The 22821-nt window shown below is 51.2% G+C and overlaps 1 protein-coding gene across 12 annotated transcripts; it reads right to left on the bottom strand.

The window, feature by feature from the left end:
• Nucleotides 1–1252: 1252 nt before the first annotated feature.
• Nucleotides 1253–21088, bottom strand: OPRL1 (opioid related nociceptin receptor 1). 12 transcript variants are annotated; one of them, XM_080557962.1, is made up of 6 exons: nucleotides 21008–21088; nucleotides 19627–19746; nucleotides 14876–16586; nucleotides 13614–13895; nucleotides 4543–4898; nucleotides 1253–4280 (listed from the first exon to the last, which is right to left on the bottom strand). In XM_080557962.1, the coding sequence occupies exons 4-6, from the start codon at nucleotides 13838–13840 to the stop codon at nucleotides 3757–3759; spliced, it is 1107 nt and encodes a 368-aa protein (XP_080414088.1). In that variant the 5' UTR covers nucleotides 13841–13895; nucleotides 14876–16586; nucleotides 19627–19746; nucleotides 21008–21088; the 3' UTR covers nucleotides 1253–3756. The 12 variants fall into 12 exon arrangements, with proteins under 12 accessions (XP_080414088.1, XP_080414083.1, XP_080414087.1 ...); XM_080557957.1 differs by lacking the exon at nucleotides 19627–19746; XM_080557961.1 differs by lacking the exon at nucleotides 19627–19746 and having other exon boundaries at nucleotides 13614–13867; nucleotides 15364–16586.
• Between the last annotated feature and the right edge of the window lie 1733 nt (nucleotides 21089–22821).

Genomic DNA, 22821 nt, shown 5'->3' with positions numbered 1-22821 from the left:
AGAGAGAGACATATTTACAGTCTAGCTCCTCACAAAAACACTTTGGAAATATAGCCTTGGCAACCTCTCAGCATTAGATAACGTCTTTATCAGGGCAAGAGTGGCAGGTGGTGAAGGGCTTTGCGGCTCCCAAGGGCAGCGGGCATTGGGAGGGTGACTTCAGCTGAAAATTCACCTGGCCCAGAGACCCTCAGTCTAATCTGCAGCTCAGTAAAAGATAGCTCTGCCCCTCCCCAGGTAAATCCTTCCCGTGGCATAAAACCACCTGAACTGCAGCGAGGTGCAGATTCGGCAGCTTATTGCTGCTATTAGAAATTGTGGTTCGTACTGGGGGAAAGTTCTCAGCAGAGCATCCTGGGCAGAGGCAAAAGGAGACGTGGCGCCGGCAGAGCGAAGCATCCCTCAAAAGCCAGAGCTTTGCCCGGAGGTGCCGGTGCTGTGAGCCAAGGGGAGTCCTTGGGGAGAGCTCAGCTCATCCCTCCCTGGGCCTCCACAGCCAGCAGCAGCAGGGAGAATGCTTAGGACGTTAATAAATTCCACAATACTGAGTAAAGTGTTTTATTTTATGGCTTTGCCATAAGAACTCACCCCTGGGTACTTATAATTAACTGAACTAGAAAAGCAATAAAGATTTCAGTGTGTTTTTTTTTTCTCACCAATTTTCTCTCTTTTTTTTTTTTTTTTTTAAAAAAAATTCCCTGTTGTTAATAAAGAAACCTCTGCTGATATTTACCTGCCCGGGTAGGAATATTGATCTCCATGCAGAGAGAAGACACTTTCCTTATTGCACATCTCACTAGATAATCCGTCTTTTCAGGCTGCAGAATATTGCTTTGGCTTTGTTTTCAGAGCAGTGCTGTAATTCCCCGTCCTGCACGGTCCTGCCCAGCCCTGTAAACCCAGAGAAGAGGCAGCAGGGGGTCGGGAAGGGCTTTTTCCAGGCCTGCACCCCAGCAGCTGGTGCCCCACGGGACCCAGAGCCGTGGGGTGTGGGCAGCTCGTGTCCCTCTCCAACCACCCATTTTGTAGCTTCTTCACACCTTCTGCTTCCAGGCTGCCTCCAGACAAAGCCAGCGTAATAAACGTCCCCCCTGACCTCAGTAAAAAGGGACTGGGTGCTTCGGTGGTGTTGCATGCCCTCAGCAGTGGTTTGGGTGGAGAAATAAGCCCACGTGCAGGCACCCCAGCAAACAGCCCGCTGATCCGTGCGCTTCAGGCTTCCCGACTCCGCATCACTCCAAGTACACGGGGTTTTTATTTTCCTTTATTAAAGCACACAAGTAGCCACCCAGGAAATTGTCACTTACACTGCAGTAATTGTAAAATCATATCAACACAACCATTTCAGAGGAGAATTAAAGAGCCTGTGCTCCAGCCGGCCAGCCGATCACAAGCCTTTAACTCTGTAGGCACAGTACAATAAAGCTTTTGCTTCCAGGTTTTGTTGTTCTTCTCATAACAAACTCCACTGAGCATTGAACAGAATGCCTAAACACGTTCACTGCAAGGGCCACAGAATTACCCAAAAGCTCAGTAAACACACATTTATTGGGTACTTGATTACGCGAGATTGTTGCAGCATAGTCATTATAACAAAATCCTTATAAAAAATGCCAAACACTGGGATATCTTCAGAGGACATAAATCTATTTAAAAACGCAACCAGGAATTACAAAGGGAGCGTGGCTGCTGCTTAGCCTGAACTAAGGGGCTCCCTCCTGCTCCTTCGCAGCTCTGCAGGCGGAGCCCAGCAGCCGTGTCCCAGCTCCACGTGCACCCAGCACCCCGTGCCCAGGTGATGCTCGATGCTCATTTTATCATAGGCACGGATGCAGCCTGCCAGCAGCGTGGTCCTGGGCAGTCTCCTTTGCATGCCCGGTGGCTGTACGAGATTTCCTGGTGAGTGCAAGGGAACAAACATCCATCGCAAAGTGCTTAAAGTGCCCAGAGCTCCTCCTCTCCCTCGGTTATTCAGGGGAAGTGCTACTTGTAAAGTTCTCTCTGGTACCCCTCCAGATTCCCAATCAAACGCTAAACAGCGTGAAAATCCTTCCAGCTTGCACAGTTTGCAAGGGGTCTGGGTCCTATACATGGGACACTGGAATTGCATCTATATTTTATATTTTAAGCCCAACCATAGGGGAAACACTCTACATAGAAATATAACATTGGATTCTTTTGTACAGCATATATAAAGAACATGACAGCATCAAAATATTGGCAAATCAATACATTAAAAATACAGAATCTCATAGACCAGAGCACAAGAAATATATATTCAGGTGAAATCTGTACAGTTTGGCCGATGCCGCTGTTTCACGCGTTGGGGCTGACCTCCCCTCTCCATGCAGAGGTTGCTGCTTCACTCCCCCATCAGCACCACCAGCCACCCCTCCCCAAGGCTTCCTGGGGCTGTTGTGCTACAAAAACACTAGTCTGCTGTCCCTGCCAGAGCAGAGGGTGTTCAGTGGTTAAACTCTTGGGGAATACTTCCCGAATTTCATTTTACATCAGGCTTTGGGAGAGGAAAATCAGTCTGGTCGGCAGGAGGGGTGGTGCCTCAGCAGCGTTTCCCCAGCTCTCTCGGCATCACGTGTGTCATTTCGATAAAAAAAATAAACTGCTTTTTGTATGGTCTGTACACTGTTTATCTGACACGGAGCAGGTGGGACTGTTTTAGGCTGCCCTTCACACCAGAAACACCCGTGTCTCCTGGAGGAGCCGTCGGTCTGATGCTCTGAGCTGGCTTTCCCCTATACATAAGTACACGTGTACACAGGCCACTTCATTCCTTCCCCCTCTCAGCGAGGAGGGTCACCAAGGCATGCTTGGCAAGCCAAAATCCTATGCCATAGCTGTACCCATAGCAATATAGAGATGCTTTACGCGTATATACAGACATTCTGTCCATTATTACAACGGAAATACAGTGCTAAAAAAAAAAAAAGTGATAGCAGCATGTAAACGAAGGTGTGTTCATTTCATCTGTCTTTTCTTCCTCCTTTTTCTGAGCTGTGCTCACGGGCTTTGACAGCCCCTCCTCATCGCCCTGCTCGGGCGGAGGATTTTGCCGCAGAGCTCCGTCCCCAGGAGCTGCCCTTGTCCGCCCGAGGCTTCGAGCCCCGGCTCGCAGCCAGGCGCTCGCCTGGCTCCCGGCAGCTTGAATTTCCCTTTCCGCCAGCTCTGCTCCCTCCTCTCCCTCCCCGCAGCCTTCCCTTCGCGATGACTCATCCTGGAGACGATCTTGGGTTTGCTCCGATGGCCGTTGCCCACTTTGGCTTCAGCGAAGTCTAATTTCAGAGCAGTGCCGCAGGAATAAAACCGTACGCGAGCTACCTGGCGAGCCACACGAGCTGATAGTCTTAACTCAGGGAGGAGAAAAAGAAACGGAATAGTCTGCATTTTGTCTGTCTCCCAGCAGCAGAAGCGTAAGATGCAGGAGCAATGCCTGTTTTAAACCCTTAAATCCTGAATTCTCCATAGCGTTGCAAACCGTCAGGGTTTCACAGGAATCAAAAGGCTGATTTTAAAGATGTTCCTCAGTGCAGCATACACCGGAATTAAAAATACATCAAACTGCCTTTTTTTTTGCATGCTCTTGCGGTGTCCAGTTTTCCCAACCCCCAAAATTATTTCCTTGGTTTCTTGCCTCTCAGTTCCGAGGCCCTGCTAAAGGGCCGTTATCTGAGTTAGCTCTGACGTGGGGGTGGTTGGACTCTGCTGGGCGACAGCCACCATGGGAATTTCCATGCCTAGTCAGGCCGGATTGTTAGTCCCCTCCGAGTTCTTGCAGGCATAAGCCACATCCTTGGCGATGCTGCACATCCTGTTGGACATCTGCAGCTCCGTCCTGAAGGCGCTGGGGAAGCAGAACTTCTTGAAGCACGCCTTGAAGTTCTCATCCAAAAAGGCGTAGAGGACGGGGTTCAGGCTGCTGTTGGCGTACCCCAGCGCCGTGCAGAAGCAGGAGATGGCCAGCTCGAGCTCGCTCTCTGCCTTGGCGCCCAAGCACTGCACCAGCACGAAAATCTGGATGGGAGTCCAGCAAATTATGAAGACGGCCACCACCACCAGGACCATTCGGGTGATGCGCCTCAGGTTTCGGTCCTTCTCCTTGGAGCCTGAGAGCACGCGGACGTTCTTGAGCCGTCGGATCATGAGGCTGTAGCAAATGGTAATGATCAACACAGGGATCATAAAGGAGAAGAGAAAGACACAGATGCCAAACACTGGATCCCAGTAATCCACGGGTGAAGGGAGCTTAATTAAACAATCGATTTCTGCAAGGGAAAAATAGAAAGGAGAGGAAGTTCAGCAAACCCATATCAGGAACAGAAACATCTGCACTTTCTCTTTGGTTAGGTATGCTTAATACAGAAAAAAAAAATAGCAATGAGGCAAAGACAAAGAGGCAAGGGGTAAAATGTCTGTACAGCAAGGAGCTCAACCCACTGACTGCCCCTCTCAAATGGCTCCCCAAGCCCGTGGCATCTCCTGCCCACCGCCATCAAACTCTCCCACCCCGGATGCCTTTTGACTGACCGTTGTTTTCATTCTCTGCAGATCCCATCACCATCGCCGGGATGCCGAAGACAGAAGCCAGCGCCCAGATGCAGACGTTCACCACCTTGGCCTTGTGGGGAGTGCGGATGTCCAGGGCTTTGATCGGGTGGCAGATCGCGATGTAGCGGTCAACGCTCATCATTGTCAGGGTGAAGGTGCTGGTGAACATGTTGTAGTAGTCTATAGAGATGGCAATCTTGCAGAGGACATTGCCAAAGGGCCAGAAGCCTAGGAATGTGTCCGTACCCTGGAAGGGTAAGGTCATCAGACACAAGGTATCGGCCAGAGCGAGGTTAAAGATGTAAATGTTGGTTGCTGTCTTCATCTTGGTGAATCTGAAATGTAGAAGTGAGCAATGGTTAGAGCTCCAGCTGCCCTTGATGAGCTTACCTTGACGGTAAGGCACTGCAGTCTGATGAAGAGGGCATTCTGTCATGGTAGGAAGGAGACGCTGTATTTTTCTAACCAAAAAGAAAAAAGAAAAAAAAAAAAAAAAAAAGGAAGAGAGATTGAACACTGCCCCTTCCTTTCTACCTCCCATGTGCTCATTCCCAGTCCCTGCAGTGATGAAAATGGTGCTTCCACACACAGTCTCACGGGCAGGAAAAGCTTATTCCCATAGACCGCACGGAAGGACAACGAAAGCCTGAGGCTGTCAACTCCTATCGTGCTATTTGAAAAATGACTTCAATAAGACTAATCTAGAATTTCATCACATATGGCTTCATTATCTTAAATACTGGTGAGAGCTTTAGCCAGTAAGCTGATTTGAAAGGCATCATATGGTCCAGGGATAAGTTGATTAGCCACTTTCTATAGGCTCGTAGCCAAAGACGATGGCTAACGTGAGCTGTAAGACCTGGGTGCGATGGCCAGTCCTGGTGAGGAATGAGATTTGTATCAGACATCAAAATATCACAGTGGATCTTCCTAACGAAAGAGACAATTTGGAGATAAAGACATGAGCCGAACTCCAAAGGGTTTTTGTCATTATTATATTGCTTCTATCACATGAACCGACTGCCCCAAAAGATTCACCTTGCTCTAATGTTGGTCATCTCCTTTTCACACATGGGAAGTGATGCTGGGAAAGATGTGATCAGCTGCCCAAGGATGCATGCAGAGCGTGCAGAAATGGAAACTCAGCTGTGACTGAGCCTAACCTTTCAGCTCCAGGATGCTCCTCTCATGGACACAGAGAGCTAAAACATTAACATTATTTTAAATCTTCAGTTCATCTATCATTTACTATACTAATGGCCTTTGCAGAAGCGTTGCCAGACATGGCAGGCAATGATATGTTATTAATCGAGGGCAAGTTCATTCGGGAGCAACACTGAAACCCATAAACTACTGCACTATTTCCACTTTGCTAGGCACTAGAATATTATGGGTTCTGATTTGACCTGAAACGCTTTAGGTCAAATTAAGTGAGGACAGCAAAGCCAAGGAGCAAAGGAGCCCACCTTTGACCTTGAAAGCCAAGGGAAGCCTTTGGAGTGAGTGAACATTGGCAGAAGCACGTGAGGGTCCCACGTGAGCCTGAATCAGGCTCCTCCTGGCCCAGAAATCACAGCCACCAAGCAAGTGGTGGGTTCTTAGAAAGCCTCCTCAGATCAGATTAATTTATATAACCAAAAGCAGTAAAGGAAAAATACCAGCGTCTTTCCTCTTGCAAAGGGATGACCGAGCAATACACTTCGCAAAACCAATTCCACCTGGAAGCTGCAAAGGTTTTAACACCTCGGGATTTCCTGTGCAATTCTGCTTTAGGAAGAAAGGAGCCTCCAGTGTCACCTGCGCCAGAGCAGCAGCACCGCAGGGTGGGGTGGTTTTGCTTTCTCATTTTTGGCATAAATGAGGTAATTTAAGTAGTGGAAATGTGGTGGATCCGTGACTGGATTCAGACATTTTCCCTTCGGGGTCAGCAGCTTGTGTCAGTGGTGGGGGGAAAGAAATTAAATCATTTTTCTGTATCAGCACATAAAAATACATAAAAGCATTGTCAGCTCAGGCTTCAGGAAATTATTCAGTCACCTAAGACTGTCTTAGCAAATGACCCCTGGGAGCCGTAGACTGCCTCTTTGCCCTCGGACCAGGCTGATCTTGCCTTCCTGCAAGCTTGTTCCAGTCCATCCTTCCAGGATGCAAGGACGGAGGCAATTCATCACCATGCCTCTAACTATGGCTTCTTTTACTGACGTTATAACTTATGGGAATAACAACTGCATTTTTTTAAAAAGATGGCCCACTTAACCACTTGGGGGAAAAAAGAAAAAAAAAAAAGGGGAATTTGGTGTGAAAACAGGCAACAATCCCCTTGCATCTACCACTACGGCTGGACCCATCCTGCATCCACAGAGGACAACACTGTCCCCATCGATGCATGCCCCTGTCCCCAGCACAACGAGAAGTCTGGGACATCTCGGCTAGCCCTGTCCAGGCTGCGAACCTCAGCTCTCCATCCCGATCCCTCCACCCAGGAGGCTTCGCTGTCCCCTCCCTGCTGTCCCTGTTGTCACCCCCTCCTGAAGGTGACAGCGGAGCCACCTCCCCTCACTCCCTCCCACGCAGGGAGGATGTGCTGGGGGCAGCTGGCCCACCGCTTGCCTCCTTCAGCTGACCTTCAGGTGGATTCTGAGCCTGAATTTTTTGCTTTTAACAGGTGGAGAAATTCATTTACACCTAATTAATTACTTCTAGCTCCGCTTCTCTCTGCACGCTGAGAGCCAACAGCCATCATCCCAACAAACCAATGTTCCCAAACATTTCCAGAATGTTCAGTACAAACAAAAATCAATTAATCATTTCTCTGTGGATTAACCTTCCTTTTCTTTTCCCCCGGGAACTGAGAGTGTTCTCTTTCTTAATCTGCACAAAAAAAAAAAAAAAAAAAAGACAAACTCTCAGGCTGTAGGAGGCACCTAAGACCCCCCCCCTCCCCAAGCCCAGCTCCGACTTAGATAAGCCTCTGGCCCCCCTGGAGGACATCACCTCCCTGCTGAGCCGCTTTCTTGCTCTTGTCGCAGAGGCAATTTCCTAATGGAGCATCTCCCGCAGGGCAGCCCTGCCAGTTCTCAGCTCCCCATCCTGCTCCACCTTTGCCACAGACGTAATCCTTTTGCTCTGCTCTCGTGTTCTCCCAGCTATCGAAGCCGAAGAGGAAAAGCATGGGGATAGCAGCTCTGCGCTTGACTTCCCCCTCCTTTTTGCTAAGTGGGCCCCAAGCAGCGTGACACGGGGCAGATCCTTCAGGGGAGGGAGCCTGCAGCTTGGGAGAGAAGGAGGTGGGAAGGCAGCAGCTCTTCTATCTGCTGGGCTTTGAGGTCCTGTTTTTGGCAGGGATGGATGGATTCTGCCCCTGGCTGAGCCTCAGGGCAAGCTGCAAAGCTGTTGTTTTGGCATTGCTCCTCCTGTCCACCCAGCTACCACAGAACAAGCCGCTCCACATGCCCCAGGGGTAAGCACCAGCTGGTTGCAGCAACCCCAGAAGCTGAAACGGGGCTGCAGACACCAGGGTAGAGGGGACAGAGCAAAGCCTTCAAGCCCAGGGGAGCCATGAGCATCACCTCCAGGCGCCCTCTGCCTCTTCAAGCCTTTTGGTGACGATGCTCTAACTCCAGCTCATTGGGATGCAGACAGTGCTGTTCCCTCGAGCAGCTCCCTCTGTCCCCACCAGCCTTCGCTGCCCTTCCCGGACACGCAGAGGTCTGCGGAGAAGCAGGGAAGCAAAACACAGCAGAAGAGGCTCGGGAGGGTTTTTGCAGAGCTGCTCCAACCGTGACGGTGGAAAACAGCACCGGTCCAGTGACATCTCTGCTCCCAGCCTGCCCGTAGCCCATAGGTTGTACAAAGCTGGTATTTGATCTGGCACGGACCATCCTGGTTTGTGTCACCCCCGCTGCACACCCACACGGTGCCCTGCACGTCCCTGCCACTCCGATCGCTGCTTCAGAGCCAGCTCATCCTGAAATTCCTCCCCAGCCTAAGCCTGATTGTTCCTACTGGTTCAACAGGCCACAAACAGACAGCAAATTTATGAAGCGAGCTTAAAGCATTTTGGACTACGAAGCCAGTTGCTCCCACAAAAGCAGCCTGCATCACTGGCACATAAAAGCCTATTAATTACCTGGCAGGATGGTGACTGACGAGCAGGGGTTAAGGAGGCTGCCGCCAGCACCACAGCTTTGGGACAGGCAATTTTCTTGCCCTTTGAGTCTCAGCTCAGTGTCTGGGTGACAGCTTTGACAAATGAGTGGTGCTCCCCTCCAGGAGCCTCTGGGGAATGGTGTCAGGAGCCAGCACAGACAGGGACAGGGACACTGCGTGGCCCCGACTGGTGCCATGCCGAGGGCAGAGGCTGGGCTGCTGCTGCAAAAACCTCTGCAGCTCACCCAGGGTCTCGCAGGGGGGCTTGGGGCTGCCTGCGGTTTCAGGAGGGTGTTTGCCAGTGCCTGCTCTGCAGCAGGATGCACTTATCCCCATACACACGCCGGATCTGCCTCTGCTGAATTGCTCCAGCCCTAAATGCCGCCCCTGTTCCGGGGAGTTGCTCAGTCCCTAAAAGCGCTAGGAACCAAGTCCCAAATTAAGCATCACTCAATTACTGTTGCACATGGGTGACTCCCTTCATCTCATCCCACCAAAGCCAGGGGAAAACAACAGCATGGGCCTCAGAGCTGCGAGCAGGAGGCAGGCAGGGCTGCCACAAGCCTTGTGGTCAAGTCCCTGGCCTGGGGGGCAGCTTGCCCAGCTCCGTGGGGACCTGCAAGGTAGAGGGCTACACATCCACCCCCCGCAGCGCCTGCCACAGGGACTCTCCCTCCCACTCTTATCATTCTGTACAGACCCCTCGGCACGGGTTTCCCTTCTCTACAAAGTGCAACGATTGTCTTTGTTTTGTTTAACCAGGGAAAACTAAAAAGAGGCAGATCCAGAGCGAGCGGAGGTCTCAGATGGCCTCGCTGGCATCCGCTGGCTCCGCACCGCATTAAACACTCACTCAATTTCAGCTCCGAGACATGCAGCTGGTCAACGTTCTCCCATTAGAAAGCTTTCTATTAAGAAAGCAGCATCTCTGAAACCTCCTAATTAACTCCATTTTCCCTGTCTCATCACAGCCAGCTGCCCTCACCCCCCATTCGCAGGGATCGATGCAGGTTGCCAGCAGAAGGATGGATGGCGCAGCCCTGCCCGTGCTCCTCAGCATCCTGCAGCATCCCGGCCCTCCTCCTACAGCCTCACCTGCAAGCAGTGAATAACGGGTAGGGGTCTGCAGCCCCAACCTGCCTAAAGAGCTGCCTGAACTGCTCTGCAACCATGTTCATCAACAAGGAGAGCTGAGCAGCCCCAGTGCTTTGCTGAGTGCTCTGGGCCCTGCTGCAACAGGGGAGAGCCCTGGCACAGAGGAAGGCAGTTGTCTTCCTCCACCCCATGATGCCCCCATGGCAAAGAGCCCTCGAAATGAGGCGTCACTCCCAGGGAGGCTGACCCAGCTGAGCAGATCCGGCACCGAGGAAGGGAGTCCTCCAGACGATCGCTGCTGAGCATCGCAGCAATGGGATGGAGAGGGGACAAGAGGGCTTCCCAGGCCAGCAGCTGCGTGGTGGCCCTGCTCCCTTTCCCCGGCACACCAGGGGCTGTGGAAGTTTGGGGTCTTAGTCCCTGCACTGCAATGCTGTGGCTGTCCTTGCACCCCTCAAGGTGCTGGGCAGCTGGGTCTGCATCACCCCCAACCCGTGGCCCAGCCTCAGCAGCACCACTGTGAGAACAACGCATCTCCCTCTTTCGGAGTCATCTCCATCTTTTCTCCCTGAAAACAAAGATCTTGGGCATCCAGCATGGCACAGTTCAGTTATGAGGGATCCCAGCAGCCTGTTTTCCCCCACTCTCTCCCCAAAACCCTCCCCGTGTCGTGCTGTTCAACTCCTCGTTGCACGTTCATTAAAAGCAGCACAGGAAATATATGCAGAAGAGAGCAGACAAACAGCAGAAGGGAGGGAGGGGAGGCATTATCTCAACTGGCAAGGAGCTCCACAATGAGCGAGCAGAACAAAGCCGCAGACGAGGCAGATTTCCACAATAGGCCCTTTACTGTCCAGGAAATTGTGCTCCTGACAAGGGCCCTTCTCGGTCTTATCCAATTAGTTCTTCAAGCACTAGGAGGCGATTGGCAGTCACATGGTGACTGTCACTACAAATTAATCATTCCAAATGTTAAACGACTCCAAATATAATAGAGATGTAGGTTGGCTTCTACAACAGAGGGGAAAACCCAGAGGAGGCTTGGAGTTCTTATTTTTGTCTGAAATACCAAGAGATTTTAAACTTTTCCCTGAGCTGCAAAAATCTCATTCAAGAGGAACAAACAAGCCTTCCTGAAGGCTCCAATTTTCTCGAGTGCTGATATTAGACTCTGTGTTTCCCTACTCCATGAAAAACAGGAAACGATTACTGTCTACATCACCAAATCATTCCTTTTTTTGTGGAAGATAACACACCAGTTTCTTGCAGCTTGGGTAGCGTGTCGAAGTCTCGTTGTCCCTGGTGAAAGGAAGGATGAAAACAGTTTTTGAAGGATCCACCGTAGTGGGTTTGCCAGTTTTGTCCATTAATGGAAGAGAAGATATTTTTGAGAATCCCCAAATCCCACGTTGGCTTGACAGCAACCAACTTTCAAGCCCACCGAAAAAGATGTAGTTTAAAGCATGAAGCCCAGGAGCACTCAGGCTCCAGTCCTGAGAGAAAACCTGTGCTTGAGAAGTCAGCCAGGCCAGCAGAAGCAGCCCCACATGTCTGCTAATTTGGCAGCTACGTACGAATTTACATACTTGACCATGGTCGGGTTTGAGATACATGGTATGGTTTATCACATCCAATCCAAGGGTAAGGGCAAGGAAAGCCAGGAAAAGTTTTTTCCTGAAACCAAGGAAATCCTTGGCAGGGATGACTAGAGGTTGCAGTTACTGAGCCAAGAAGGGTCATTTTCCTGGGGGCAATTCAGTGTTAGTCTCAGCCAGTGGGGTTGAGCTCCAGGAGATACCGATGGGGAGAACCAGAGGGAAACAGCAGCTTCACCTACACATGCTTTAGTTTAGTTATAACCTCTCCAGTACATTATTTAAGTGGTCCTTCAAGGACCACATAGAAATATTGGGGGGAAAAAAAAGACTGATCAATACCAAAAAAAAAAAAAAGACTGAATGAATAGTTAAGTCTTTATATATAGGATTGTACTGGGTAAAATGGAACAGAGAGAAGGGGAAGAGGCCTAGGTGGACGGGGGGTGATGCTTGTCTTGAGCTTTCTATTGTTTAAAATGAGTGAAAACTGAGGACAGAAGTTCCAGGGGAAATTCCAGGGCTAAATCCCCCTTTCTTTTCTTGGTTCCTTTTATCCACCTGCAAGGTATCCGAGCCAAAAGGATCAAACCTGAAGCCACCATTTTGAAAGCGTGGCCCTGCACAGGCACAGCACGCGTCCACCCTGACCAAGGTGCTGGTTTGGGACATTTACGTTCCTGGCAAGAGCAACCACAGCCCCGGGCAGCAGACAGCAAGGTCCTGCCGTGGGGACCCTGTTCCTTAGGGGAAGAAGGGACTCTTCTCCCCAGGGGCCAACACTTGCCCATGTTCACAGCCAGCAACGTGACATTGACATTTGTGAACAGAAACCATCGCCCGGCCCACTTCCGTGAGGATGAAATGATGGTGGCTGTTCACGTCCCGTGAGACCTCTGCAGGCTGTGAATAAATTTCTGCCAGAGCTTCTCCTTCTGACACACACCTAAGGTTTGTACGTGCTCTGGGCGAGGACTCCCTTCCCCTGCCTGCACACCAGCTCAGGCACCCCTGGGGGCTGCACGCCGTGGACAGGGACTTTTCCCTCGCCCGTTCCCTACCGAATGCTCTCACGCGTGCCCACAAACGCTGTGCCTACTCAGATGACTTTACTACAGTAAACAACTACAAAACGACCCAGACGTGGCACTGCCGCACTGCCAGTCTCCTCTGTGCTGATGTGAGCCCTTCTCCCTGCCATGAACTCGTCCCCAGAAAGAGCTGACAGGCACCCTGATGAACAGGAACGTCCCTTTGCCCTTGTAGCAGTGATTTAGCCTCCATCTGCCGACCTGTGATAATCTTTGTGAAGGAGAAGACAAGTTTACCGGGTCTTTTCTGCGCTGGCAGCATCCACCTGCACCAGGAACCTGCTAAGGTGTGCACATACGATGGAAGCTCGCTCCTTAGCATATAGGGCATGGAGACCAGGGAAGGGCTGCTGGCGTTTGACATAATCATAGCCCTGGCAGTTGCAGGAACTCATTTTGTGCTTACAAGGGGGAACAGGGTTTCTGATCCAGGGGCAAGGAGAGTTAAGATGCCAGGAGCATGCAGGGAGGTCAGAGAGTGCTGCTGGTGCCCCTTGCTCCATCCCTCTGCAAAGGTCCCTGCTCTCCCAGCTCTGGAGCAAGGAGTTGTCCTCATCTCCGCAGCATCCTGACACATCTTATTTATTTCCCCAAACACTTGGAAGAGCTACACCTATTGTTTTCTCCCCTGTAAAAGTAAGACTGAGCCTCCCAGCAAGTCCTTTCCCTTGGAATTCGATTCAGCTTTGGGAAAGGGCAGCTCCCAGACGGAGCAGCACCTGCAGCTGGGTGCTGGACACCGTGCAGGAGGGAAATGTCCCGCTGAGGACCAGGCACATCCCGGCAGCTGGATGCTCCCAGCACTTTGCCCTCCCCAGGGACGTGCAACTCCCTGCCTGGCAGCTTGCAAAAAGCCCCACTTTTTGAGCAGATCTGAACGCTCTGTTCCATTCTCTGGCTTAAACTTTAGGAGGCACCAAAGGGCAGCTGAAAGCTGGTGGGAACCTTCATCGCGCCTAGGAAGGGAGAAAAACAAAATAAAACCAAAACAATGCAACAAATGCCACACCATTGCCCCTGAAGCACATTGCAATTACCGGGGAAGCACCTGTCTGCTTCTCCCCCAGCACGGATTCAGAGGGGGAAGAGATGCGCCCCGGCGGCTCCCTGCGGGTCCTACCTGACGATCACGTACATGACGGAGCAGTTGCCCACCAGCCCCACGATGCACACGATGGAGTAGACGACCACGATGGTGATCTTGATGCTCAGCGGCAGGAAGCTGTCCCCCGTGCTGTTGTTGAACCAGTTTGTGGGGAGGAAGCTCAGGTTCAGCATGGAGGAGTCATTCAGCAGCTTTCGCAGGTCGGGGTCTTCCAAAATGTGGGCAGGGAAGAGCGGGTCCATCCTGAGCCTCCAGCCCGCACCGAGGACCTGGAGCACCGGAGAGACGGCGTGAAGTCTGCGGATGAAACGCGGGATCACAGCTACGGGAGAGGGATGATGTATTTATCGCTGGGGAGGGCACGGCCCCCCTCTCACCTCCCCAAGAGCGTTTTAAGGGGATGCAGCCCCCGGAGCTCGGCGCACCCCCAGCACCGCGAGGCTCCCGCGTACCTCCACACCGCCGGCGCAGGGGACTGCACCACGCCAGCCCTCCCAGCTCTGCACGTTCCCAACCTGCCTCCCCCAAACCTATTGGGGCTGGGAGACCCCACAGGCAGCTTCGTGCCCCCCACACCTCCCCTCTTTGAGCCACCGCAGCCTCCGGCCGGGGCTGGGGGCTCCCCCCAGCATCCTCCCGACCCCTGCCTGCTGCAGCCCTGCGGCATCCCCCGCAAAGCGGCAGGAAAAGCTCAAAGTTGGGGAAAAATAAAAAAATAAAAAAGAATACCAAGCCCCCGCTGGCTGCTTACCTGCGTGCGGGTTTCCCCTCTACCGCATCCAGGCACCCCGGGGGGGTTTTGGGGGGGGGGGGGGGGGGACAAAGCCGGGCTGGGCACAGCCGCAGGGGCAGGGGGCTGCTCGGGGCAGGCAGGGCTGCTGCCAGCGCAGGGGGCTGCACCCCCGGAGCCCCCGTTTTTAAGGAAAAGGGAGGGATGGGGGGAGAGAAAGAGGGAGGGAAGGAGGGAGGACGGCGGCTGGGCAGAGCCAGCCCCGGCTGCCTGGCTGCTGCCACTGCGTAAAACCTAATGCGGGGGGGGGGGGGGTGGGGGGGGTGGAAGGAGGGGAAAAAAAGGAAATTAAAAAAAAAAAAAAAAAAGGAAAAAGCCAAACCCACCAAAGGCAAAGCGAGCCCACACCTGCGTCCTCCCCCTGCCGCTCGGAGCTGCGGGCTCCCGGCCCCCCCCCCTTGCAGCCGGTGGGGGGGCGGGGGGGGCTCCAGCGCCGGCTCTCGCCTCCCACCATCCCCCCCCCCCCCCCAGGACCCCGCAGCCTTACCTGGGGTAGGATCCCGCAGCGGGGCGACCCGGCAAATTGCCCCCTGCCCTGCCCCCTGAGTGCTGTGCTAAGGGGGGGGGGGGGGGGGGGGAGGCAGAACGGGGAATTGGACCTAAAATCTGACAAAAATGCGAGGAGGGCTGGGAACCGGGTGGGGGGGAAGCGCGTTAGGATCCCGCATCCCGCGAGCAGGGTTCGCTGAAGGGCGTTTGTAACCCGCAGCCTCCTGCTCGTGGGATCCCGGCTCGGAAGGATGCGGTCCTGAGGAAGCTGCAGCGGTGGGATCAGCGTGTAAGGGTTGGGGGGGGGGGAAGCCATGCGGACCCTGCCCCCAAATCTGGCCCTGGGGGATCGGCACCGAAAGCCTCAGGTCTGAGCTAAGCTCTGCCAACCCCACAAGCAGGGCACAAAAGGGGGGTTTTTGGTCTGGTCCCTGCGCAGGGACAGGCTGACCGCAAGGACTAGAGCCTCCCGGTCTGGTGCCTCACCCTCTGGTTCGGTCAGCAGATTTTCTTGCAGAAGCCATTTCCCAGCAGTTTATTTTGGGGGGTGCAGTGACACAGGGGTCAGACCCGATTCAGGGCACGTTGCTACCGCCCACAAGGAGATGGAGAAAAGGAAAATGAGCTCCTGGGGAACGCTGCTTCTCTTCCAGAGCCCACAGAGAGCCCGACGCAGAGTTGCTTGTGCCCAGCAGACACCACGGATTGCCCTTCCTGCTCTAATTCCACTTTAAAGCTTGTCTGGGGATATTTAGCACAGAAGCTGCACCTTCCTTACAAGTAATGTGATGGTGAGGGACCGCATGGTAATTTTCCTGACTGCTTCCATAAAAGCAGGTCCCTGCTCTGACAAGGAACAAGGGGGAAAAGCATGAACCGGAGATACAGCCCCCCTGTGAGATACAGGAGTGCTTGAAGAAGGGCTTTTTGGTCAGTCCATTAATGAGAGTGTGAAATAAATACTAGACCAGACATTACTTTAATTGTTAATGGATTGATTCTCAGAGGCTGAAGGAAGGACAGCCGTAAATCAGTGCGAGCGCCTGGCTGGACAGCCCAGGAATCTGTGGGAAACAAGTGCTCGTAAATTCAGCTCTGCTCTGCTGGCTCCCTCCCCAACAAGTGCACTTAGCCCTTCTCATTTTATGCTAATCCAGCGCAGCAAAGACAGCATGTTTATTTGTTGTAGGGCTTACTTTGACCTCACAAGCCTTGTGTTTCGGAATAAGGGCTGTAAAAGAGGATCAGGATTGCTACCTCAGACTACAGAGAGCCAAGACGAGTTTTGTCCCAGACACAAGACACTTCCAAAAATCCTCCTCCTCCTCCCATCCTCCCCCACACTGCTCAGCCATGTCCTCTCACGCAGGAAAGCCCAGGATATTTGTGCTGCACCTCCAGTCCCAACCCCTCTGTTCCACTTGAGTTGACCCCAACCTTAATTCAGTCCTGAAGAGTGGGATTTCCAAACGCCTCACTCTATCTTGCCTCCTGCTCTTCTCAGCACCCCAGCGATGAGGGGGGCAGGCACCATCTCAAGAGCAGGAGACTCGACGGATTTCTTCCTCATCAGAAATCTTCCCCACACCCGCTTGGGACTCCGCACCAGGGCTGAGAAGGGAGGCCACCAGGATTTCATCTGCGACCCAAAAGGACTTCTCCCAGCCTGTTTCTTGGAAAAAGCCATCGGCTCTTCTGCTTGAGGGTTTCTGTGCAGACAGGAAGGTAACAAAAGCCAGAAAAATAACAAGCCAAAAATGCAACCCTTCTTCCAGGTGATAATTACCCAGAAAGTGCACATGAAGGCAGCAGATGACGCTAGGAACAGATGCTGGATTTACAGAAAGCATCCAGAGCATCAACATGCAATTCAAAAACACATTCACACCGCAAATACTGATTTACCCCTCCAAATTTCCACTGAATATCTGCAAAATAAGATTCAAACCAAGAGTATACATAAACTTGGTGATGAATTGGGTAAATAATTTGAATATCCATAGCAGATTAGAACTGTTCTGGAAGTGACCTTTGTGCATATTCAGTTTGTTTGCTGAATTTCCAGAGGATTATAAATGCACAGCCAGGGCCCAGGCATATTTTTTCCCTGCTTGTTTGGTGGACACGTGCTGGCGGAGGCAAAACCCCAGGTTTTCCCTGCATACCTACATCACCTGCCTCAAAACTCCCAGCCCACCCATAGCCTACCCAGTCGTGGGCAAACAAATCTCATCTATTCCAACCGAATCTAGTTCAAGTGCCAATATTTGCAGTCACTGTTGTTTCAACTAGGTTAACTTTGCACGCTGTTCCTCATCACGGAGGATTTTTGCTGCTTTTGCACAAAACAGCCCACAGCCACCTGCACTTCGTAATAGCAACAGCCCACAGCTTTTTGCCTTTCCTTTCAGGAGGTGAAGATATCTGTGCCAAAGCTGTTTTGCCACCTTCAGCACAGTTTGCTGATCTGTTTAATCAAGGCCGTCATGAGCAGAGAATTAATTTTGCAAGAAGTGAAATCATTTCTCACAGAAAAGTGCCTAAGCTGGAGAGGCGAGGCAGGAAGGCAGGGGGCACACAGAATGCCCTGGACCAGCCCGAAAGCAGAGGTTCAGAAATCCATCCATGAATCCCAGGATGCTGGGCATGTGCCAGATGTTAATTTGTAAACGTTTGCACCCTAACCATCAATGGTGGGTGAAATTTGTCCTTTGGACATGAATCATTACATAGAAATCCAGCAACCACCACCAGCATGCACATACAAGGAGACAGCCTCATTTCTCCCACTGCTGCCCATACCATGAGCACCAAACACATCTCCGGTCCACAAGCACGCCCTTCTCCCACCAGAAGGGACGGCACTAGCAGCACATCTCCCTTGGTCAAGCCACTTGCTTCAGTCATCATAAAACTGGGCTCAAGCTTTTTGGTGGGATGAGAAGCAGAAGCGAAAGGCAGGTAGATTTCTTCTCCGCCATTAAACATTTGTAAGACTAAAAGGTCTTATTTTGTGGATCAACTATTCATGTTTTTCAGTAGTCAGCTGCTCATAAGTCCCAAATTCACCCCTCCAGCAAGAATTGCATCCCAGAAGCATTCCTTCTTGCTCCTTATCCCACCCTCATCAGCACTGGCCTTGCAAGTGCTTCCCTGAGCTCTCTGCTCACCCCCTCCTGCTTTTTGCTGTTCCTGAACAAAAGATGAGCCCAGGAAAGCCCTGCAGCAGCTCAGGCTGGCTGTGACCTCCCCAAGGCCAACGTCACCAGGGAGCACTGGAAGGTCTCTGAGCATCGCTGCTCCCTTCGCATGGTCAGTCCTGAGCAGGGACATCGCTGTGCCTGCAGCTGAGCAGGGAGAGCAGCTCCAGCAGGCACCGCAGCTTTCAGCGAAACATCCAACACCAACGGAAAAAAACAGGCCAGGTACTGGGGTTTAGTATAAAAAAAGATTGTGTGACAGCTAGAAGTTAGAGCAAGAATTTTCCAGAGCAGGAAAACCTGCAAGCAAATATGGAAAATACCTACGGTGGCCGAGCCATGGGAGAGCACAGGGAAGTCACTGCTCGCCCCTGCATAGGTTGCGCAGGAAATGCTGGGTTCAGTTATGAACAGACTGCTTTACATAATGTTACAGATCTATGGCAAACAGAGCACCAGAGATGCTGGCAGGAAGTAATGAATGAAAAGTCAGGGCAGAATGAAAAAAATTGCCTCAGGCCCCAGAACACCTCCCCAGAGTCCCTTCTACAAGGGGACTCGGCATCACTTCAGAGGTGGTGCTGACAAATTCTCTTCCTTTGGCTATGCTATAAATCATGTAACAATGCGAGGCGAGAAAGATTCCAGAAGTGGATTATCTACCTTCCATTGCTGATAGACTAGTCTGAAGCATGAGAAATAACATCTATTAAAATAGGGGGACATTGACTTCTTCAATATTTGCAATCATATGTATTCATTGCAGCTTCTGTACTTGCTCCATCAGACTCCTTTTGGAGGTGGCAGAAGCCTCTGCAGATCCTTTTTAGCAATGCTAAGCATCAGAACTACTACATTAAAAAGAAATAACTTTTTGCAAGGAGCAAACAGGGACCTGGAAACAAACACCATGGGAAAAAAATGTTCCTCCTGACCAGCTTGCATTGGGATGCTCCTTAAAGCTCACCAAGGGGAACGGAACCAGCAGGATGTCCCTGGCCATGCCCCCACCTCCTCCTCTTCCATGACAGATTCTCAGGGAGAGCACATTTGAGACGATCTCAGGACACACAGTGGGATGATGGTGGGGGTCCAGTCCATTGCATGGACAACTGATCCCAGTACATCCCACCTACTCTTGGACCTAGCCATAAACAGCCCATATTTTGAAGCCTAGCAGCCACCTGTATTTTGAAGAATAGCATGTGTAGTGGGGAGCCTGATCCTCGCTGCTTACAAATAATTCGAGTGGATCACGCTTTTACCAAAAATTCATTTAGAGCAAAATCCCCAAAGCTCTAACAGAAAAAAGAGTACATGATGCTACCCACTTCACTGATATTTTATTGTTTGCTATCATTATTTGCAATTTTCCAGGGACTGATCATTTCAGGTGATTGTGAATGAGGCCATTAACAATCCTCTCTGCAACATTATATTCCTTTTTACAGCCTCATTCCTTTTTCCATCTCAGACCCATCAACTTTAAAGTGAGCAAACCCCTCCAATCTGGTAACAGAAACCCTCCTTCCTCCTGCTGTTCCCTCACCTGGGAGGTGGCTGATGTTTCTCACCATTCTGGGTATGGGCACCCAGCCTCCAGGGCTCACTGTTGTGGTCCACAGCCCAGATGCCAGTAGCGGAAGGGTTCAGGAAAAGGAAATGGCCCCTGTATGATTTACACAGGTGCACAGTAAGTCAGAAGCAGATGACAAATGCAGATCCTCCAAACCCCATCCCAGCATTTTAGCCTCTTGTCCCTTAGGGAGGAATACATCTCTGTGCTCAGGTGGCAATCTTCACAAAGTCCTTCTGAGCAAGGACCTGCTTGTCACCTCTGCACTGAAGTCATTTTACACAGTGAGCAACAAACTGACCAAAAAAAAAAAAAGTCTAGCATCAAGGTATTCAGTGTCCGTTTGCTTCCTTCTGAGCTTGCTTTCCTCAAGGCGATGTCACTCAGGTTCTTGCTGTTATTTGGATCAATAGCAAGAGATGCCTGCTAACTTGCTTTTGGGCACTTTGCTTTCGCAGTTCTGACCCACCTGAGCACAGTGTCAGAAGTGCTCCCTTGCCCCTTTTTCTAGCAAGAGGAAGCTATGGATGTTTACTGAAAATTCCGAGCAAATGCAGAGGGAAGTATATTCTCATCAGCTTTTGAGAGGTTTGAATTTTCTGCCTTGAAAACACTCCAGTCTCTAACAAATCTATAACTAAGAAGGAAAAAAACAGGGGAAGACAAATGCCTTTGAACCATCAGCTAGGTAAAGAATATGTATGTAAATAATATGCAACAAGCAGCAGCTCCGCAATGCCTTGTCCCATATGCTATTTATGTGACTGTCATGCTCGCTCTGAGGATGTCATGCAAAGAGCCATGCCAGCAGTGCTGTGCATATGCTCCAGCTCCCCATAATTTTATGTGGGATTGAGAGGCAACTGCTCTGCCGGGATAAGTTGGTTCCAGCAGAGCCGTGCAGCTTTGCAGAAGCCAAAAACACAGGGCCTGAAGGTTTGACAGAAGAGGAAAGCGCTTCTAAATTGTGTCACAGAGACACCAGCGATGGCACCCAGGCACACATGGCAGCAGGACCCACGCACTGAGTGGGCAGAGGCACAGCACTGGAGCAGGGCCACGGCTGGGTGGGCCCCCAGGATCAAGCAGGGCCCCCCCCGAAGCAAACAGGCCCCCATGCTTGGGAGCCACACGAGCCCCACGCTCACAGCACCGTGAGGCCTACTCCCCTGCATAGCCAAGGCTAGGCCAATTTCTGAGAAATAATCATCTGCTTTTTGGCAAACAACCTCCCCATTGATCTACCATTGTCTGCTGCTCAGGCACCCCTCCCAGAAAAATTATATTGCTACCCAAAAAAAGCGATACCCTCCAGCAAGAGCCTCTTCTGCCTTCGCCCCAGCCAAAAGCTTACCTAGAAATGGCTTGGTCCCACTGCAGCTGACCCACTTCTACACACCTCTCGCCCACCAAACCTCCTTCCCCCAGCCCACACAGCCCTTTTATCCCTCACCTGCCCAACCCAGTGCTGGGACCAAGTGGTGGCACCTGGGGCCGCTCTTCCCCAGGGGCTCCCCCAGCCTCAGAGGGCTTCTTGTGCAAGGGAGAGGTTTGGGATCTGGTTCAGCAGAAACACCAATGCTGGGACCAAGTGCTGTGATTAAGCCAGGCCTTTGAATGTGAAAAACTGTGTGAAAAGTCCGGGAGAAACAGATATCCTACTACAATTTCCACTTCCGAATGTGAAAAATAGTGTGAAAAGTCTGTAAGAAATAGATGCCCTACAGCAGTTTTCACTGTTGGGCTCTCAGGCACACAACAGGAAGACATTAACAACAGCCCTTAAATAACAGGACAGTTCTTTGTTTTCCAACCAGGAGGCATAAGGCTCCTGACAGGCCCCTGGCATGGGGCAGGCCTCGGGGCAGCGTGGTCCAGGTCAGGCTGGGGAGAAAATCATGGAAGCAGAGGGTGTCACGGGAACCCCTCAGTGCTGGTGCCCCTCAGCCCGAGTTTCTGGGCCCCTTGTCACATCCCACAGAGCACCCACAAGATCATTTAGCTTCATCTTCTCTTCTTTTTCCAGGCCTGCAGCCTCCATCACCTTCGATGAGGCGGTGAGCAGCGCCACGAGCTTCCTGCTCCCCGTTCATCGCAGCCCCTCGCAGCACAACCTCTCCTGGCATTTCGTTTGCTCTGTTCCAGACGGTCCAGCTCCAGTCCAAACCAGATCAGATTTCGCCTGGAAACCAGCCCAGATTGCTGAGAAATTCGGATAGCATCAGCAAATGCTAACGCCTTCTCAGCCCACAGCTGTGCCCAGCTATCGTGTTGCTCAGCTCTCAGCAGCATCAAGGAGTGGTACCGCTGTGACACAGGAAACTGGGAAATTTCACACGCTTTTGTGAAATCTTCCTATTATTTAGGTTACTTTACACTACCTGGAAGTGTAAAGTAAGGAATTTTTTCTAAAGTAAGTAAGGGAGTTTTTTAAAGGGAGTTTTTCTAACCATTCGGCAATTTATGTGGGACAGGAAAATTATTTCTTCCCCACATTTCATCTAGTCATCTGAACTCCAAACCTCTGTGCTTTGGAGTGATGAAGTAATGACAGAGCTGCCTTGGAGAACTTAGAAATAGCCGCAGACATCTAATTCCTCTGGGAGCTCACTGAACTATTTCTGAGGACACTTTGGGAGACCTTTGCCACATCTCTCGTTGTTGTTTTTGTTATTACTGTATATGTTGACCACTTCCAGCTACCAGCCCTGATATGTGATTAAAGCTTTCCAGTTCTAATGTAATAAAAACTGCAGAAGTCAGGGACAACCCTGGGAGCAATTTCTCCTCTCTGACCCAACACCCTTTGTCTGATGGCTTCTGAGCTGCCTGAGCTTTCACTGCACATTCATATATCTCAGTATTTCCCCAAGACTGGCTATTCCAGGAAAATGTTCCTAAGAGTTCTTCCCAAGGTTTCCCCATGGCTGAGGTTTGGTACAGATGGATTAGATCCCTGTTCTGCATTGAGGGTCAGTCCAGGCGAGAGGACAGGCTCAGGTGCAAAAGAATCTCCCAATTGGTCTTTAAATTAAAAAATATTAGCAATAAAATAATAATTTTAAAAATGCCCCAAAATTATAGGGCTCTGTTGAGAGCTTTTCTTTGTATGAGATGAACTGATGAGTTGGAGCAGCACCTCATGTTATCAACTGGTTTTATGAAAAT

The sequence above is a fragment of the Anser brachyrhynchus genome, assembly GCF_964034855.1.
Source record: "Anser brachyrhynchus genome assembly, chromosome: 16".
In the NCBI taxonomy this organism is placed as follows: Eukaryota; Metazoa; Chordata; class Aves; order Anseriformes; family Anatidae; genus Anser; species Anser brachyrhynchus.
Note: the sequence above shows the minus strand (reverse complement) of the source record. Positions and strands in the feature narration are given on the sequence as shown.

What these genes read in the sequence shown, in the direction of transcription:
- OPRL1 (XM_080557962.1), bottom strand. Translation starts at nt 13,840, where the DNA reads ATGGACCCGCTCTTCCCTGCCCACATTTTGGAAGACCCCGACCTGCGA. An exon ending in GTCATGTACGTGATCGTCAG is followed by an intron (nt 4,899 to 13,613) that starts GTAGGACCCGCA and finishes TCTACATTTCAG; the next exon opens with ATTCACCAAGATGAAGACAG. An exon ending in TGCAGAGAATGAAAACAACG is followed by an intron (nt 4,281 to 4,542) that starts GTCAGTCAAAAG and finishes TTTCCCTTGCAG; the next exon opens with AAATCGATTGTTTAATTAAG.